Source organism: Haliaeetus albicilla, chromosome 1 (assembly GCF_947461875.1).
Source record: "Haliaeetus albicilla chromosome 1, bHalAlb1.1, whole genome shotgun sequence".
Lineage (NCBI taxonomy): Eukaryota > Metazoa > Chordata > Aves > Accipitriformes > Accipitridae > Haliaeetus > Haliaeetus albicilla.
In genome coordinates this window covers 49,607,095-49,627,303 of record NC_091483.1, presented here as the reverse complement: position 1 = coordinate 49,627,303, position 20,209 = coordinate 49,607,095, and the positions used below count along the sequence as shown (strand labels likewise).

The window sequence follows — 20,209 nt, the reverse complement described above, 5'->3', positions numbered from 1 at the left end:
GCAATTCCTTTGTTGCTTCAGCAGCTCTTTTCCAGCTGTCTTCATTCCTTCCCCATGAGGACAGAAGCACAGCTGAATGCCAGGAATCTTTCTTTTTTTGCTGTTTTCTATTTTTCCCTACTCTTTCTCAGTCCCTTATTTAAGTCTCTAGGTTTTTGACAGCATGTCTGAGGTTTGCTGATTTTTTAAACCAGTCGTGGATTAAACAGAGCATGAAAAGGACATCAGCCCCTACCTTTATCTCCTATTCTGCCTCTGCAGTCAGCGTTGACAAAAAGTCCCAGCACAGCGATATGCCTTCCCTCTCCCCCTTGACCCAATCCCCCCACCGCACGCCAGACTTTGCTTGGTGGCTCTCTGAACATCTACAGCCAGCCTGGGGACTCCCAAAGCGGGAGACCCTCAGCACCCTGCAGCTCCAGCGATGCAAGCCCCTGTCCCCGGCAGCCCGTGGCAGGGCGGAGGGAAGGCAGGGCCCTTCTTTCCCAAGGTGTGCCTGCAGCAGCACCATTCCCTCTCCCCTCCTGTTACATTAGGACTGTTTTCAGCCCCGCTTTCCATTTTGATTCTTTAAAAACAAACAAACACAACCAAACTCCCAGCCTTTGAATACAGCTTTGGAATTTGGGGTGTGTTGACTGCAGTCAGCTTAGCGCTGCACAACCCCAAGAAGCGCTCTGACTCCAGGGGTTCTTTGGACACTTAGGCACAGATACAACTGTTTTTAAGCTTGTAGTTGCGGAATCACATTTTTCCTCAGTCTTATTTGCAAATAAAGCATCAAAAAATTAAATACAGATGTTGTTTTCTTTAGCAACTTGACCATTTTCTCCCATAAATTTGACATGTTTAATTTCTAATTTTCATGACCTCCTTTACATGTAAAGCCACTCCTGCTTTTTACCTCTACAACATACCCAGTGTGGGTGTGTGGCAATTATGGGTAGTGCTCTAGAACATATCTTCAGCAATTAAGGTAATGTGGATGATTAGGAAACAAGCTCATGAAGTTTGGCAAAGACAGTACCAAGTCCTGTGCTTTCCTTCATGATTCAGTGTGAAATGGTGCCTTTTACTATGGGAAAGTAATAAATTTTTGACTGCTGTTTCTCACACTAGTGTTAATTTTGGCCATGAAACATATTTGCTACCTGACATAAATTTGTTACCTGGATATTCTGCTTCAAGGGAAGTAGACTCACATTATCATTCTTATCACAAAATTTTCCACAGAAGTAAGAATAATGTTAAGTGAAAGACAGTGCTGTTACCATACTTGCAAAATTGTTACTGAAGAGCTTGCCAAGGTCTCTGGTTTTGTTTTCTCAGTTAGTACTGCCACTTTCTTGGCTAATTCCCTAAGGAAACAAGGTTTATAAAACTGCATAGGCTTCTCCCTGCCCCAGCTTCCCTTCCCCCAGCCTCTTAGTAAGTTTGTAACTGGTTGGCCCATTTCAACCAAATTTGGACAAGGGAGGGAAAACTCCATTGCTGTGTCTAAACCTCAGAAGTCAGAAGCAGTTTCCAGGTCCATTCATGCCCTGCAACCTCACCCACTCCCATTTTATGCTAGCAAGGACAGAAGTAATCAATGGTTTGGACATTTTTTTTTCTGCCAAATCAGAGACCACAGGGTTTATTTTTATTACAGCTTTTTATTTAGTAATAGCAAAGTCATTCATTCCTGCTTTTCTACTTTTTTAATCAAGTTTTTTACATTCTAGGCTAACAAGAAACACCATTTAAAAAACACTAGTACACTTCATCACATTGGTCCTAGGGTTATTATTCCATGACATCACTTTGAGGCAGTAGGTAACTCTCACGCTATGTAGTTTTTTCTAGAATCCAGTCTGAATACTCAGCAACTTTTGTGTAGACACCCGGCTGCCTGGGGCGAGCGCACCCTTCACCCCAACTGGTGATGCCCACCAGGTACCATACCTCCTCGTGCTTGCATGACAGCGGCCCTCCCGAATCCCCCTGTGTCATAAGAGAAAAAGACAGAGCATGCAAGGAAGAGCTCTCATCAGTATTTCTCTCACAAGAAAGCCTTGATTAAAATCAGCATCATTCAGCCTTAACACCAGCATAACCACCTAGATTTCAATCACTTTTGCTTAAGGCTAATTAACAGACTACTGAAGCAGGTTTTCTGTTTTTCTAGTAAATTGACTTGTAAATACTTTCCAGTCATTGCAAATAATTTACACTTCCCAAGAAGGTTCAAAACTACTGGCTTTTTTTTTTTTTTTTAATTTATCTACACAGACTGATTTAAAACCCAATGAGGACTTCATGTGCAAGTGAGAAAAACAGTAAATCTGCCAATGTTTTCTCTTACGACCTTGGTTTTAGTACCCAAACCTCAGTTCTCTGCGTGGCTTATCTTGTTTGAGTGACTCTGTCCCCCTCGGGATAAAACACCTCTCTGTTTTCTTTTGCTATTCCTGCCTGATCTTTCTGAACATAAGGTTCTTTATGGTAGCTGTTATGAGCTTTTGAGACAATAGCAAGTGTGCTATTTTTATAATACAGCATCTCCATGTTCTGGTAGACTGTACCAGATAAAGGAAGCTTAATTGGCATAGAGGAAAAATTGCTTCCCAGCTCCAAGGATTTTTATTCCTAATTACTCAATACTGATCATAGTAACAGTAACATTTTAACAGAAAGATGTTAAATGCTTAAAGTGAAAATACTGCATTTTGTAGAGAATTTAATCTTACTAATCAGACTATTTTCTTGTTGCATAAATTAACTCAGAATATTTAAATTAATGGAAGTGCATGAGTTTACACTCAGAGAATTTGGCTCACTGAACTCACACTGTTGTGACATTTTCAATTCTAGTGATGAACAGACCAGTCTGCTCAAGTTGTCTTTAGCCTTCCATTCCCCATGCATTTTAATAGCATTGCTAGCACCCTCCCTCCTGGTTTGTACACAGTGGATGCTTTAAAATAAGCTTTCATGTACTGTATTTCATGTCAAGAAATAAAAATATCACATAGGAAATCTGCTTTTATTGGAGAAATGCTTTGAGATACTATACTGTCTTTGGATTTCTGATACACCAAAGAAATACTGCTTTATTCTCTAAATGGATGAGATATAGATATGTACACTCAGAGTTTCTTATCCACAGAATCTATCCCTAAAGACTTCAATGTCACTTAAGAAATGTTTTGTATATACCTTGATTTTCAGTGCTTTTGACATGCAAAAATGACAAGTTAATCAACAGCTCTATTGATAATGATATTTTTCTAATGGTGATTAAAAAATAATTACAGTATTCAATTATATATTTGAGCAAATGGTTGGAATATATGACTACATACTACTTCTTTTTTATTACCTTACAAGCATCCCTTCCACCTTCATCATATCCAGCACAGATCACTTTGTCACCTATTCTGCGCTTCCGATACCTTGCCTGGCATTCCTCTTTTGACATGAGGGGAACAGTAGCCTTTTGAAGAATATCTTCTACACGACCTATGTAATAGATGGTATGAACAGAGAAATGCTTGCTTCTAGCAAAATAAAAGTTAAAATTAAACTCTGGAAATCCCCATACAGTGATATTACAAAGTTGGAGACCACTGCTTTTAGAGTGTCATTAGATGTGCATGACACCGATTTTCTCTTTTTTTGTGTTAGTAAACAATGTGAATTGTCTGCTAAATTGAATGTTTTTATAATGGCGTTTTATGTCTCATGACTAGGCAAGCTTCAAAACTCCCTTGTGATTTGCAATGAATCCTCATATGAGTACGTCTTTCAGGACATTGGGCCCTGGAACCTGTCCTCCCATTAAGAGCATCACTTCGTGTTACTAACAATTATTTCTTAGTAATGTGTTATAATAGGTTTGGAATCTCCCAGGTGCCAAATCTGTGCTGCTCCATGCCCTTGTATTTTACAGGATGGAGAAATTTGCACGTAGTGTAAGTAAGAGTATTTGAGAGCAGCCTTTTCTTAGAAATTAACAGAAGAAATTAGGTTATACAATCTGTCTAAATGTGTTAGATTTCACATTGAACCCTAACCTTCAAATAGGATGGTGTATAGAAGAAAGGACACAGTTTAAATAGGTGTCTATATATATATATGTATACACACACATAAATGTTACACATATAAAAATATATATGAAACATGTACAAACAGACTTTGATAATTAACAGCTATTTGGCCTACCTCCATATAAAATCAGAGGAGTTCAAATCCCATCTACTACCAAAACACAAAAGTCATTGGCATTGTTTATAATCAACCTTCAGAATCATAAAAGCCACATGCTTCAATCTCTGATTTCTAAAGTCATGTGAATACAATCATGTACAAAAAAAAAAAAAAAAAAAGCATGGGTTATGTGCAGACTGTAATTCAAAACCTCACAATTCAGTGATAAGTTTGTTGGCTTTGTTCAGCTGGAAGCATGAAAAGGAGTGTATATTCCAGATATATATTGAGTTTTGTCAGTAGATTAAGCTAGAATCTAAAGAAAAGTATTTGAGGGCTCTACAGGATATATTTATGCAACCATAAGGTTGCATTCTTACATACATTATTAAATCAAACAATTTATAAAATCTAATTTTTGTGTCTAAGCACAGAGCTATTTAATGATAATTTCATACATCTTTCATATATGTTTTATGATGCCTTAATAGAAGTAGATTCTAATTAGGAATTATATTACAGTGCTGGCCAGATAGCAATAATAGTAGCCAAGAACATAGTAGAATTTTCTCTTAAAAAAAGAAGGGGGTTTTCTTTTTTTTTAAAGAAGGAGGGCTTGGGGTTTTTTTAACCACATGAATTTTGCAAATACAAGAACTCACTGTTTAAATGTTTATCTGTACCTTTTTCTTTTCTGTAACCCCATCCAATTACCCAACAGTCAGTATAAAGTATGTTAGCATCTTCTTTTGATGGCAGGCAAATAGGCAGTTGAAGATCTAAAATATGATTAAAAATATTAGTTTGACCAGCAGAGACAACTGCAACATTAAGGTTTTGTGGGCGCCTACACGACCCCTGATGATAGCCTCCATGTTATGCCTTGTCCCTTACACTATATATCGTTCCAGTCACATAAATAAAAGCCACCCATTTTCTTTTCAAAGCCAACAGAATGAGATTCTCCTCAAACCCCAGTAACCGCATATTAAAGGAAGCCAGCCCAGGTGTCATGCACTGCCATACCAATGCCAGCCCTGTGTCATCCTGCACATTTTCAGAATTCCTCTGAAATACACTACATACCAGTAAAATTCATAGGCTTATCAAGTTTCATTAAAGCAATGTCATATCCAGTCTGTGCGTATTTATACTGAGGGTGAACAATAATCTCTTCCACTTTGAAGAAGGGCGTATCCTCATTTATTTCTGATTGTTTTAAAATACCAGCATAAACACGCCAAATGTTGGGATTCTCAAGACTGAGGGAAAAAGACAAACAGTCAGTCTGTGGCAAAGGATTTGCACTGATGTAGAGCTTGTGTGCAGATGCCAACATCTTCCCTTACTCCTGAGTGTACAGTGAACAGAACTGAGGTCCTTTTTTTCCTTTTTTTTTTTCACACTCTCAAAACTAAAAAAAGTTCATTTTGTCCCTTCCCTCCACTTCTTTCTGTTCCTCTCCCTATTCATATTTTCATCCCCACATCAGTTTTTTCTCTCCTTTATGTGCAGACTCTCATTGTCCTGATCCTTCTTCATCCTCCTTCCCTTTCTGCCTGCTTTTATTCTCCCTTTTTATCTTTTTTTTTTTTTTTTTTAATTTTCAAGAGCCTAACGCAAGTAAATAAGATTCTTTCCATTCATTCCAACACAACAGCTTTACTAGTAATGAAAATAGGGTTGGGAATATAAATTCAAGTAGAGTCTATTCTAACACTTACTAGTTAGGAAAATGACACTAGCCAAGTAATATAGATTAGAAAGTGTAATATCATAGACCTATATGAAAAGTTCCAGTTAATCTTTATGATTTCAGCTTTACTTTGAGTAAGCTTAAGGGATATTTCATTGTGATATTCTACCATTAAGGCAACCTAGTAGTTTTGGTACATGCAATGAAGAAGATGCAAAACTTCTCCTAAATAAACTTTCCAATATTTTTGAAGATTTTTATATATGAATTCTTAAACATCAGTTAGGCTTAATAATTTCCAATTATCAAAGTCTATTTTTTTATTTTGCAAGCATATATTCTCCCTTTGCCTTTTATAATACTAGTAACTTCTACACTTGATAGCAGGTAGAGAATGATGTATTTTTTATATAGTTCTTTTAGAGAGTATAACCATTTCTATAAAGTTTGCCACTGGAGGCAAAATATTGGCAATACTATTCCACATGGAAACAATAATGGGTAACATACTACATTGCATGAGTAAAAATGCCTGATTTTGGACCATCTTGCTGGGTCAACATCCTCTGAAGCATTTTATCTGTTACTTGTCCCTTTTCTCCCATCAGACTGCATTGTAGCCTTACACTTTTCACTCTATAAATGACAGGATAACCTGCTTTACAGGTGATGACAATCTAACAAAGGAAATTAATCATCTGCATGACAATTAAATCAGCTTTTCACAACACAAGTAATTTCATGACCCAAATCCGATGGTAATTTGATTAACAATACAGACTATACACATGGGTGCAAATTAGCAATGTCTTAGGTATTGGCTGCTTTAAATTTTGTTCTCACAGCTGAAATCTGCATTAAAAAGAGGGTATTAATTGACAGGTTGATAGAATTTGGAAAAAAAAAACCAAAACTGTTAAAGAAATCCAGGACAATTGGGATCTGGATGTTTCATGTGATGAGAGACAGGTAGCTCAGGTACCAGAAGCAGCCTAATTGGATGCCCACAGAGATTTACTTTGTGTCGTGGTCAAATAAGTTAACTTGCTGAGCACCCTGCTGCTGAAGCTATCAGATTAGTACCATTTCCTAAGTGCCACAGAGAAATCTCTGAGATAAGTCATTTGAAGTTTGTGAACTGGAATAACCTAGCAACAGATTTTCCTTGATAGATGATATGGTATTACAATACGAAAAAGCTTATATCCCATGAGAATGTCAGCTTCTGCAGGTATCTGGTGTCTGCTTTAGAATTTCATCTTCTAGATGCATTAAAATAATTCAGCAGGACAAGGTATGGAGTTCCAGTTACATTAAGGATGTGAATAGTCTACCTTAGAAGTTCACCTTTTGGTTACATTACAACAGTTTATGTTATTCTAGTCCTCATTTTTTTTTTCTGAAAGGTAGATCTCAACTTATCTCACATGCTGGATGAAATTTTGGGGTTTATTTAGGCCTCACCTCATGACGCAGTGAGCGGCTGTAAGAATCCACTGGTTGCTGATGATAGAGCCCCCGCAGAGATGCCTCTGACGAGACAATTTCACGTGCAAGCTGACTTGCCATGGCCATTCACCGGGGGAAGAGTCTGTCCCTCCAACGATCCTAATAGTTCTTGCAGAATGCTGTATACACACTATAGGAATAATTTGAAACTGTGCTTAAAGATAATTTTCACTCACCAAGGAAAATGAAGATGAGGCTACTGCTGATTGCTGAATAGGGACTGATCTATTGCAAAGAAGGAGATACATGATACATTCTAATCCCTTTATGGTTTATGATCATAAAGTCTATTAAAACCAAGTTCACAGTGCTACTGTTGGTGTTTACAATGAGCAGACCTGGCCGACTTCACTTTTTCAGAACACTCTTTAACTTCACAAGGCATCCCACTAGGACAATGCAACCAATTCAATGCAACCGATAAAAAAAAAAAAAAAAAAAAAAAAAAAAAAAGGAGGTTTTGGCTTCCTGTACTGAAATCCATTAAGCACTGCCTCATTTACATGAAAGAAGTTTTACTTACCAGTACTAGCTTTCTTTCTACATAATCTTAGCGAGTACCCAGAGATCCTTCCTGGCCCATGTACTATTGCCACTGGAGATCCATTCGAGGACATCCTTAGGTGACACTCACACTTTCTGTCAATGAATTAATGCAAAGATTCAGTTTGTACTTTTTTTATGCAGAACACATACATTACCCCCTCACCAAGTCTGTGGAATGATTATTTCAGCAATCTTTGAACATTTTAAAACATATATCTCACCTTTCTTCATTGCATGAATCTTGGAGGGGAAAGTAAGTAAAAAATTGGCAGCGGATCAGGTCTGTGCAAACCTGCTGACAGGCTCTGTGTCCTTTAGTATAAGTGACATTGAGTTCATCTCCCAAAAAATTCATATGCATGTAAGCACGAGAATTGCAGGCTGTAAGAATGAGTGCATTCCAAGCATTAGAAAGTCTATTAATTTGATTAATTCAAAATTAGTATTTTTATTGTAATTTATTGTTTACCAGGAAAGGATCTTCTGCAGTTTAGGAGACCAAAGCCTGATACAGCATTTTCTCGTGATATAAGTGCCTCTGGTATCCCACTTGTTGATGTCTTCAAAAGGCAAAGATTTCTAAAATGAAATTTTTTTTTACAGTAACTAAATCTGTTCTTGCATCTTAAAATTGATTGTTTAGGTATTGGTAAGGGAAGGTACTTTCCTAAATGTGTTTTTTTCTCCCAAGTGTCTATCTGTAAAAGTATTTCATATGAAAATGTGTTCACTAAGTTCACTAGTTCACACTAAATTGAGGGGCTTTTGTAGTTTTGTGAAATGGCATATTACTGTACTACTAAAGGTTGTACAGTATTTATACATACATGGAAGAGGTGACTTTAGATGATATATGCCATCTCAGCTTTGTTTCTCCCTGAAATTCCCTTGAAACTTTATTCTTCTGTTTTGTGTGGAATGTAGATTTTTAACTACTCTCACTACTAAGTATGAAAGAAGGAAGCTCAATAGAAACATTTTTAAACCTGTTAACTTTATCGAAAATCTTTTCAAGTAAATACCTTAATACTGCTAGGAAACCAGATGACTCTTTGATAATTTCATAAAATTCAGCTTTAAGTCATTAAAGCAATCTGGAGGTTTACTGTCTCTTTGATGTGTATAACTCTTTTCAGATTAACACCAGATATGCAGCTGCAATACAAAATGCCTGATCACACCAGAGAACAGATGAAATGCCCACAGGAAACTATAAATTTATGAATACAAAACGTAAAAAGCTGTGCTTTACTGAAAATAACCTTTTAACAAAAATTTCCATAAGTATAAGAAAATACTGGTCAAAAAAAGACTGTGTGCTTTTTTAAAAAAAAAATCTAGAGAATTGAAGTTAGTTATCATATTCACCTTTGGGATTCTAGTTGCCATTCCTTGCTAAAGAATGTAAAGAACAAGCACCTTGGAAAATATGTACAAATAGTTTGGCAGACAGAGATATCAGGAGTGAAAAAACTTGTAATATTAATTCCTGAAAATTCTTGATCTTCAAAAATGTCCATTTGACAATCTGTATAAAACAAGAACAAAATATGAAAATTCCAAAACTTTTATTATGTCATCAGAATATTAAGGTTTACAGATTATTCATTTCTAGCCTTATTCACATTTTCCTTCCTTTGTGACTGATAAGCTGGAAGGATAACACCACATTTTAACCAAAAACTATTTCTCAAGAACATTTTTGACTGTGCAAACTTATGGAGAGGACTACTGAGCAGGGATAAGGCTCATATAGAGAAGAGAAATGACATGTTAGAATACAGATTTGCTAATCTAATCAGCAATGCTTTAAATTAGGAACAGTGGAGATCAGTGTACAAATCCACAGTTAGGAATAAATCATGGTAATCTAGGCAAAGCCTAAAATAATTAAGGTAATGGGTATATCTAAGAGGATCATGGGAAGACTAGAAGAAAAATAATGGGATGATCCTCTTAACACTTTATTAAATGCTATTTGAAAACTAGGCGGAATAAGCAGGAGTAACGTACAGTCTGCCCTCTGACATGACCAAAATAACATAACAGAGGCTTGGCAGGATAATTCACACCACCAGACTATGATATAGAAGTTACAGGAAGTACTAGCATGTTTAGAAAGAGAAGAATGAGTTGCCTTCTCCAAAGATATACTTGAAGTCCTAGTCAAAATCCTAGTGCAACAATAAAAAGAGGAAAAAAGGAAGCACCAGCATGGAGGATGTTTCTTGAAACTATCAAGTTGCAAAGACAGTAAAAACAGCAAAATGATCCAAAACACAGGACTTGGTGGCAGCAGAGAACTTCAGCTGTTGAGAAAGTACAGCAACCAAGTCAACACTGCCCAATAAGTTACAGAAACATGCTGGGAACATCTTAGTACAGAAAGGGAAAAACAGTAAAAGGAGGAGGTAGAGCTTAATGTGACTCCTGTTAATTTGATAAAGTTTTCAAAAAAAAATAAGCGTGACAGGATGACAATACAGGACAGTTAATTACACAATAAGAACAGGAAAAAAATTGGGAGACTAGAAAATAAGGGTCAATTAACTCTGACAATTAGTATGTAAGGTACCATGTTAAGGGGAAATAGAGTTCAGGAGAATGGATGGTTTCTAAAGGAGATTATATTTAAAGCACAAACGTGGATCTGGTCAGAATCTGACTGAAGCAACTGCAAAGTTTCTTTGTACAATTTAGCTTTTGGTGTTCACAGAGGGTTGCTGTGATTCCAAAAACTTTGAAAGGGGAAGCATCTATTTTTAAAATTATGACACTGGAACATATACAATGTAGGCCTAGTCAGCCTAAATACCATCAGAAAAAAACTAGAACAAATACTCAAATAAACCCATTTCAGATATTTACAACACAACAAGGCAGAAGGTGGTACTGAGGTTTTATGACTACATTTGACAAATCTCTGTCTGGACAGGTATAGCTGATCTGTCTTGGATTACGACAGATGACCTCCTTAGATGACCTCTTGATCCAATAGTACTGTCTAGGCTTCTATGATCCCGTGATTTATTCCTTTCTCTCTCTCTCTCTCTCCTCTTGCCTTTCTCGCAAGACAGAAAGCAAGGAAAGACAGGTAGGAACAAGATTGACCTTCACATGCTTTCAGAAATTCTGATTTGTGATGGATCATTACTGCCATGTCATCACTGTCATAAACCACATATGTCTTTGATAAAGTCTCAAATCCCTTTTGATATTTTTTTTTTTATTTAAAATCTTATTGTTTGTGCATATGCTACAGTATCCTGATTCTTCTCAAAGTCTGTGAGCAGGACCCTCCTGAGTGCTGTGATTTTTCTTCTAAACATGAACACATGTCTTTCTAGTATATCTTAATATGAGTTTGGAAAAAAAAAATATTCCCTCCATTCTCTCTCATACACATAGTGAGAGAATAGTTAAATTGTTTTCTTCTCTTTACAAAACTTTTTCTTCCTTTTTTTATTCTTCACGATTCATTTTTCTTCAAGTGTCTTCATTGTTAAGATCTGAACAAAACTACATTTTCAATAGTTTCTAAAGATTATTCCTACAATAGGACTAGCAGAGTCTGAAGAAAATGTATTGATATAGAAAAAAAGATGAAGAGTCTTTACAAAATGTGATTTCTGTGGGAAAACTAGATTATCTGTGAGCTAAAACAAGGCTATGTGGAAGCAGAAGAACATCATCACCATTAAGAAGGGAAAATACCACACAGTAAGACAAGGTGGAGATAGATTTAAAAAAAAAAAAAAAAAAAGAAAGAAAGAAAAGAAAAGAAAAAAAGTGAAAGATGTTTCAATTGAGAATAAGAAGGTATAATACACACTGTTTGATCTTGCACTCCTGAGAGTTTTGCCTGACTAATGATTGCAGGAACAAGCACAGACACTGCTTTCATCACAACTCACCCACAAAACACAGAATACATCCCTTCTTATTAGCCAGTTGTATTAGAAAGCTGCACGTCTTCATTAAAAATTTCTAAGTGCATACACAGTATACAAACATATTTTAGAAAGCTTTATATTCCTCCTGATCTTTGACTTTGATGGGATTTTACCTTTCATTTTTGTATCCACAGTACAAAGATAACATGCAATTTCATCAACCTAATCTTATGAAGGAATTCTTTAGATTTTCAAAGCAGGCAACTGTATTTGTAAGACAAATGATAAAATAGAAAATTTTAAAAGATTTGAATCTACTTTGTGCCCAACTATATTTGCTAACTATATTTGCAAGAATAAGTTTGCATTAGAATTATTTTACATAATGAAACATTTATACATGTTAGAGATAGACGGCACCTTATCATCCATAACCCTTAAAACTAAACTGAATCAGAGATTTTAAACAGTTACCTATTTCAGAAAGCTGGCATGGCTTTAAAGAGAATCCAGACACAACTTCATCAAGCACCTTTATGCTGGTTGGAGTTCCTACACTGGTATGTTTCAAGAAGCATTTTTTACTGAGCGACGAAGAATAAAGAAAGTGGTAAGACAACAAGACATCTTCCTTGGTCTACACCATCCTCCTGGCCCCATAATTCCTACGATGGTGCATGTTCTGGCCGTGGGCCAGAGCAATCTCCAATCTCCAGAACAATCTTCAAATGAGGAACAGAGCTAGCTGAACAATGTTTAACTTGTAAAATTGAGCAAATTTACAGCTCAAAAATAGGCCTGATAAAAATGAAATAATTTCTCTGGCTGCTCTGATGATGCTATTTCCAGAGCAATAAGCAGAGCAAGATTTAACAGAGCAATAATGCTGCACACCTACCAATATAATTTGCATTTTAATATCTCTAGAGGATTTTAATTTTTTTCAGTGCTATGATAATCAGGTTTGTCTTTCTCACCAATGGACAAATGAAAGCTCATTTACTACAGACATTTTCCTATCTGTAACTTTGAATAAACATTGCAAAGATGACAAGTCAAGGAAAAATTATTTCCTTGAATAAATTCTCACACCTTAGACTGCTCTGAGATTTACTCTACTAAAGCACAGGGCTGTCCAAGGAAAGGGATCAAACCTGTGTTTACCGAAAACTTGCATTGTGAAATGTTTCTGAGGCATATGTAAAAAAATGACAATGGTTATCATTGGTACATCTTTTTTGACACTGTTGATAGCTGTCAGCCGTAGTAACATCATCAATTTTCCCTTCCATATCCAGTCCTATGTGGACATCTGGGCTGCAAGCTGTGAAAAAAGAGAGACCAAGTTCTGAAAACATTCTATTCTTTTCCCCACCCCGCACCCCAAACTGCTCGAAAGATAGCAGTTCATGTGACACAGCCCTTACAATCCAGATTCCATGTCCCATGCTCACTTCAGTTACATCATACTTCACATATACTTCTAGTAACAAAATCAGAAGTGTAGGTATAATATAGAATCATAGAATTGTTTAGGTTGCAAAAGACCTTTAAGATCATCGAGTCCAACTGTCAACCCAACACCACCATGCCCACTAAACCATGTCCTGAAGTGCCGCATCTACGCATTTTTTGAACATCTCCAGGGATGGTGACACCACCACCTCCCTGGGCAGCCTGTTCCAATGCCTGACAACCCTTTCAGTAAAGAAATTTTTTCAAATATCCAATCTAAACCTCCTCTGGTGCAACTTGAGGCTATAGTACTGCATGGCAGAGGAAAAAACTGGCAGTCTTTGACAGTGCCTCTGCCTACATGAGAGAGGAGCTCTAGCTACTATGGCTGAGACCATGATGACATTAATCAAAGCAAGAACTCAGGATTAATACTACTTTCCCATTTCCAGATTCCTAGAGCTGTTTAAAAGGCAAATTCTGTCTTCATAAGCAACAGACATCTCCCATTTGAGTCAGAAGATTTAATTTACACTCCACAGAGGGAGAATTAGGACTGTGGGGTTTGAAATAACTTTCCGCCATGGAGGATGCAGGTTTTGCCTCATGGTCAGTGGGGTGTCTTCACAGAACACAAGTCAGCCAACCATTGGTGGGGGTTTTAAACGTATATGGGTAGATTTTCATTTTAGTGACATTAGTCTGATTCTAGAGTAACAACTCCAGTGGTACCAATTAGTCTATATAGCTTAAATAATAACATCCCACTGAAATCCATTTCGCTGGGCCAAAGCTACTCAGAAATATAAATGTTGCAGGACGTTGGCAGCAAAGAGCTTTTAAAAGTCCTGACTGCTCTGAAAGGCAAGTGGCAAGCAAAAGCAAGCACAACTGATTTGTCAATAGCTGCAGTGGAGAACTTCATAAAGTAAAACCCATTTATCCCTGGCATATTGAGGTGCTATACTAATAAAACTAAAGAATTAGCCTGACATCCATAAGACACTATTTGGCCTCAAAGTCAGGAAGTGAATAAATATATTCGTCCTTATTCTGGTTTTCTGCAGTACCATGCTATGCTTAAAGCTGATCTCCTCTTAATGACATCATTATGATGGTACAAGTTCAAAACATATTTAAAACAACACATTTAATAGGCTTTAAATATGCCTGCTGATAACTCACAGGAATGGCACGCTGACACTAAGACTCTGTGCTTAGCACACATACACTAAAAGATGGAGCTGCTAGTAAATTATTACACAGTATCATGGAGATAGCAATATTACTTTGTGACTATGCATTTCTGCTTTGCTGGGCATCTGCTCTACAAAGTTAAAAGGCAGGGTCACACACACCGTACGAGCAGCTTGCTGGAGTGGAATTGTAGTAGTAAATTAATCTTTAGAACTGGAGCTACCAGTTAAAGCATGTGTTCCCATCTGCCTCTAGCAAATAAAACAGTGACTGCAGGAGCATAATTTCCCTGTTACCTCATCTGGGGAGCCTCGGTGGTGGATAGTTGGGGCTGAAGGGTGAAACCAGTGGAAGATGTTGTAAGCTGTGTTTGAAAGAGATCTGGCAAATCAGTGCTTGGCTGCTTCCCTGATTCTGTTCCTGTTTTCAAAATGCTAATTATCTAACATCTACTATATGACACAGAGCATAAAATGCATACATGTGAATAACCATATCTTACCACTAATTTGGATGTTACACTGTTTTAAGGAATGTCCAGAGATGGCTCCTTCCATATCCACTTTTGGCAGCATTTCTGTATCGCTGTCTTTTAAGTAGCAGGAAAACCTGTGTTTTAAAATGCAGCAATTCACAGCTTTTGCAGTACAACACCGACTTTCATAATTGTTTCTCAGATGAAATGCAGGCTGTCCAATATCCCTCAACACTAAAATTTAGACAAGTGCAGTTTGGAGAAAGATAGGGTGGAGCTGCATCTGCGTTGTTGGCACTGGTGGCAGATTGCTTGGTGTATGTGAGAGCTCCAAGAAGTCTCATTAAAGTGAGAAGCAGAGCCCAGGGTGTGGAGAACAGAAATGCACTGGGCATAGAGAGGAAGGACAACTTCATCCTCCAAGGGTACTGAAGTTCTTAATTGTGAGAGAAATACGCTAAAGAGAGAGGCTGGGGGAACAGTAGAGGTGACCATTGGAGATGTGAAATTGCTCACATTGTCCCCAACAATAAATACGTGGCACAGAGGATGGAGCGCACAGTCAGTTCTGTTTCCTTGAAAGGACTGGTATGTGAGCATGAAAGATTGGGCATTGCCAAATTCAATCTTTCAAATTTAAGCAAATACTCTTTTAGATCACCAATTCTAAAGATACCTGACAGTTTTCCATGGCAACCCTGTAGCTTTCTCTGTGTGCCTGTGTTCTGTCAAAATGTTACCGAGTTCCTAAAGTTATCACAGGAGACCAGCAAAGGCCACACGAACATGAACATTTTACCTTTTTGCAGGATCTTTAGTCCATGCTGCTGGCAAATAGGTGAAGAGCAGACAGGTAGGATGGTAAGTACACACTACTTGGCAGTAATTGGCACTCGGTGTAAAAACCGTAGCGAGGTCTCCTCCTTGGAAGTATGTATTTTCATAAAGCTGAGTCACACATTCTGATACAGAATAACAAAATGCATAAATTATTAGAGATGGGAACATGCACAGTTCACCAGGAGAGGGTGAAGCCACTGCTCCTCTCTGTCATTGACCTTGCTTTTAAGACAGTCCTTTGGCAGATGAAGAGGGTTGAGGGGGCTGAGTGAGTAGCACGGTTCCTCTGAGAGTCTCATCTTTGCTCTCCAGCAGAAATAAAACTCTCTGGGGTGTCTCGCCCTGTTTCCTGCCTCATAGCCGATGCTGGAGCAGGGCAGTTTGAGCCGAGGCAGAAGGTCAAGCAGCAGGATGGGCCACAAGGCAGATCTGCACAGCAGAGAGGGAAGGGACCTTCTCACGGCAGGTCTTGGGAGCGGCAGAAGCATCTTCTGAGAGAGACCAGTACGGAGCACCATTAAGAGGAAAACCAGGAGAAGGAAGTGCAGAGGCCAAAAGGAGCTAGAAAGTTGTATGTGAAGACAGTGCTATTTTGTTTAGGGATACTCTGAGGCCAGAGTCACAGGCGGTGCCACTGTGCATAGCTTCAATGGCTCCCAGCAATTTATAAACCTTCTGCTCCCTCACACTCCACCTTGAACCCCCTCTGACTTGCTTTGTGTCCTGGTTTCAGCTAGAGTAGAGTTAATTGTCTTCCTAGTAGCTGGTACAGTGCTATGTTTTGGGTTCAGTATGAGAAGAATGTTAATAACACACTGATGTTTTCAGTTGTTGCTAAGTAGTGTTTAGTCTAAAGTCAAGGATTTTTCAGCTTCTCAGGCCCAGCCAGCAAGAAGGCTGGAGGGGCACAAGAAGTTGGGAGGGGACACAGCCAGGACAGCTGACACAAACTGGCCAAAGGGGTATTCCATACCATGGGACATCATGCCCAGTATATAAACTGGGGGGAGTTGGCCAGAGGGGATTGCTGCTTGGGAACTAACTGGGCATCGGTCAGCAAGTGGTGAGCAATTGTATTGTGTACCCCTTGTTTTGTATATTCTAATCCTTTTATTATTATTACTATTGTCATTTTATTATTATCATTATTATTTTCTTCCTTTCCGTTCTATTAAACTGTTCTTATCTCAACCCATGAGGTTTGGGTTTTTTTCCCTGATTCTCTCCCCCATCCCACAGGGCGAGGAGGGACAAAGGGGGTGGTGAGCGAGTGGCTGCGTGGTACTTTATTGCTGGCTGGGGTTAAACCATGACACTTTGCAGTGAAGAAAAAACTGTTACAGGAGTAGTGTCTCAGAAACTGTCCAGAATAAAAATGAGCTCAGCTACCACCTGGTATCTGCAGGAATTCATCATCAATTCCACATTGAACCCTGTAATGAAAGCCACTCACGCTGCAGACCCATGCAATGAAGATACCTAAGCAGCAACATGTTCCCATCTTTCAAAATGAAGGCATTTTTAAGATCTCCATGTTAAAACACACAAAAGGGCTGGCTTTGCAGAGGAGACCAATCTCGGTTTGTATTTTGCCCTTCAAAGGGGTAGCAAACTGGTTAATATGCTGACTTTTATTCCTGTATCTACAGAAGTGCTTTTTCTTAGCTAAAAGATAAAGAGAAAACACTGTATTTTCCCAGAATGGGAGGAAACCCAACTGAAAACATTTTACATAGCTGCTTAATCTGTTACTACAGAGCTATCATACTGTTTCAAAAGCTATTTAAAATTAAAACAAATGGAACTATCATATTGGATTTTACAGTTTTAAAATATTACAAGTTGATTTTATTTGTTAATGTGATTATAAACTCTACTTAGGTAATTCTATGTTTCCTGCACATGGCTAAAACATAAAATTTACCCCAAAAAAGGAAAGAGTAAGGGATTATTAGACATACATGCAAGATATGCTAATATCTTTTAAAGGTTAATTTCTTGGTAATACAAAATTTGTACTTTATAAACATCCAAATTTTCTGGTATATATACTTTCAAGATCTTTCTCTAAAAATTGGCATTTATTATTCTCAGTAGAGTTCCTTTGCCCAACATTGCCACTAACAGAAAAGCATTTTCTAATACTTAGAACACTCTAAGCAAATTCCAAAGTCAAAAGAAAAGAATATTAAAATTATTTGCTGTATCAGACATTTTGGATCTTATTTACCTTCTTCTATTATAAATTAACAGGCAAAAAAAAATTGATTTATGCTGTAAAACTATGTGCCATGTAAAACTATGCCAGTTCTAAATACTTTAATTTAATAAAAACATGTTTCCTAGGCCTCAGAACTGTTTCAAGATTTTAGTTTTGCTGAGATTTCAACCCATGTAAAGCATTTCCTTAAATAATACTACATTTATCTAACAGATTTTGCTAAAAATCTGAGTTACCTAATTGTCCTCCGAGAAAACAGTTAATACATTACTGAACATAAACCTGTGTTAGGCCTTAGTTATAATTTATCAGCACAGGGAACTTCAGGGAAATGCAATGCAATTTTTGTAGTTTGACTTTTGCTAACGGAACAAGGTAAATCATTAACACAGGCTGACATTGAAAAACATACACAATCACTAATTTTCCAGCGTATCAAGAGAATTCTAAAAAATAATTTACGACGAAACAATTGGTCCTGGAGTTATTCGCACTTATTGCAACAGACTGTCAAGCATGATGGTACATAGGTGTTACACAGATACCTTCTACATCAGTAGTTTCACGCGAAGGCAATGTGTGAATAAGACTGAAGGTTGGCGGGGTTTGTTTTCTTAAAAAAAAATAAAAAAGGATGCTGGCTCAGGAGCTCAGCAGCTGTCCCCCAGAGAGGCTGTTGGGCCGGGTGTCTGGAGCACGGTGGCCGTCTGTCCTGTCTCCTGCCCTGTCTCCTGCAGTGCCTGGCGAAGGGGCTGAGGCTCCTCGGCAGCGGGGCAGAGGCAGGCAGCGAACCCCAGCACTGCCGGGCTGAGCCACCGGCAGCCAGCACGCCTTCCTGCTAACTTTAAGAGAGCTCTAATTTGGGCTGGGGGGAGCCAGGCTAGAGGCAAGTTCAGCTGAGAAGCACGGGGTGCCACTCCACCTCCCGCACCCCCCATCACCCACAAAGGGCTCCCTTCCTAAGCTGCTGCTAAAGCTGCCAACCTTGCTGTTGGGTGTAGGACACTGAACATCACGCTGGTTTCGCAGTTATGAGCTGGACTCAGCCTCAGCCCAATAGAGAAATCTGCCTGTAGCGTGGTCCCGTGCTTGCTGGGCGAGGTGACACCATGGTGGGGGTGGTGGCAGGACAATGTCAGTAAAGCCCCATTGGAATGTTCCGTATCAGGTAATAGGGTTACGGGAGTTACCCAAACTTCACGGAGCGCAACCCAGCAGAATCAAGACAGCTCTCTCGGGACCAGACTGCAGTTACTAATCATCTCCCCTTCTAGAAGAGTTGCGTTACTCTGTGTGCCTATCTTAGGAATTATATAGTCACTTACCACTGTAAACGGAAGCAAGTAAGAAAATGAAATTAAAAGTCTGATAAATCCAAATCATCCTAAAAAACACAAAATCATTCTTTAGGATATGTTTAATAAAGGGTGTATAATTAGTTTTATAAAGTACCGCAAGGTGTCTCACTGATTTACACTTGTACTGTTACACCATTAATTCAAAATGATGTTGAGAATTACAAATTACAGCTGTGATACGCAGTTATGGCATATATAAAGTAGCATAAAAGAGCAACAAAGGTTTGTCCTTTACTTATGGTTGCAAAAAGCAATAAAGTTTATAAACACTTAGAGAATTTCTGCTTTGTTTTACAGCAGAATATTTATCCATGCGTAGACTAGGAGCAAGACTCCATCAAAATGTCATTATTAATCCTGACTGTCCTGGTAGTTAAGTGGATACTGTTATCAACGTAGCAAACAAATGATTCACACTCACTGCTTCTGGTACATGCAACATGAATTTTACACCATTTCTTTTTTTTTTTTTAATCACATGCTACAACTTAGGCTGTGAAAGAAACAAATAAATTAACCACACAACACAATCTATAAATAGACCAACATACACTGTCTTGTTGCTATCAAAACCTTTCACTGAATATCAGTTGCAATAGTGATTACGTACCTGAATATAGAGTAGGTCTGGATGAATGGATAAGGTTTATGCTCTACTAAAAAAAAATTTAAAAAAAGAGAAAAAAAGTCATCCACAGTTTGTGTTAAATATTACTGTGCCTGCAATGCTAACTTATCTTTAATATTTACTTTGAACGGGTACTCTTTCTGTCAATATTGTTACTGACCTTGGGCTGCATTTTCAGAGCATACATCATCCAGACCGCA

The 20,209-nt window shown here is 38.0% G+C and overlaps 1 protein-coding gene across 5 annotated transcripts; it reads right to left on the bottom strand.

Moving 5' to 3' along the window:
• Positions 1-1,635: 1,635 nt before the first annotated feature.
• LOC104322979 (coagulation factor XI) lies at positions 1,636-20,191 on the bottom strand. 5 transcript variants are annotated; one of them, XM_069788672.1, is made up of 16 exons: positions 20,170-20,191; positions 19,992-20,037; positions 19,349-19,407; positions 15,762-15,924; positions 14,990-15,096; positions 13,000-13,159; positions 12,310-12,419; positions 9,311-9,470; positions 8,412-8,521; positions 8,164-8,323; positions 7,920-8,035; positions 7,352-7,526; positions 5,278-5,453; positions 4,854-4,970; positions 3,362-3,501; positions 1,636-1,983 (listed from the first exon to the last, which is right to left on the bottom strand). In XM_069788672.1, the coding sequence occupies exons 3-16, from the start codon at positions 19,404-19,406 to the stop codon at positions 1,828-1,830; spliced, it is 1,908 nt and encodes a 635-aa protein (XP_069644773.1). In that variant the 5' UTR covers position 19,407; positions 19,992-20,037; positions 20,170-20,191; the 3' UTR covers positions 1,636-1,827. The 5 variants fall into 5 exon arrangements, 3 of the variants coding, with proteins under 3 accessions (XP_069644773.1, XP_009924713.1, XP_069644765.1); XM_009926411.2 differs by having other exon boundaries at positions 4,875-4,970; positions 20,170-20,186; XM_069788664.1 differs by lacking the exon at positions 20,170-20,191 and having other exon boundaries at positions 9,362-9,470; positions 19,992-20,122.
• Positions 20,192-20,209: the final 18 nt, after the last annotated feature.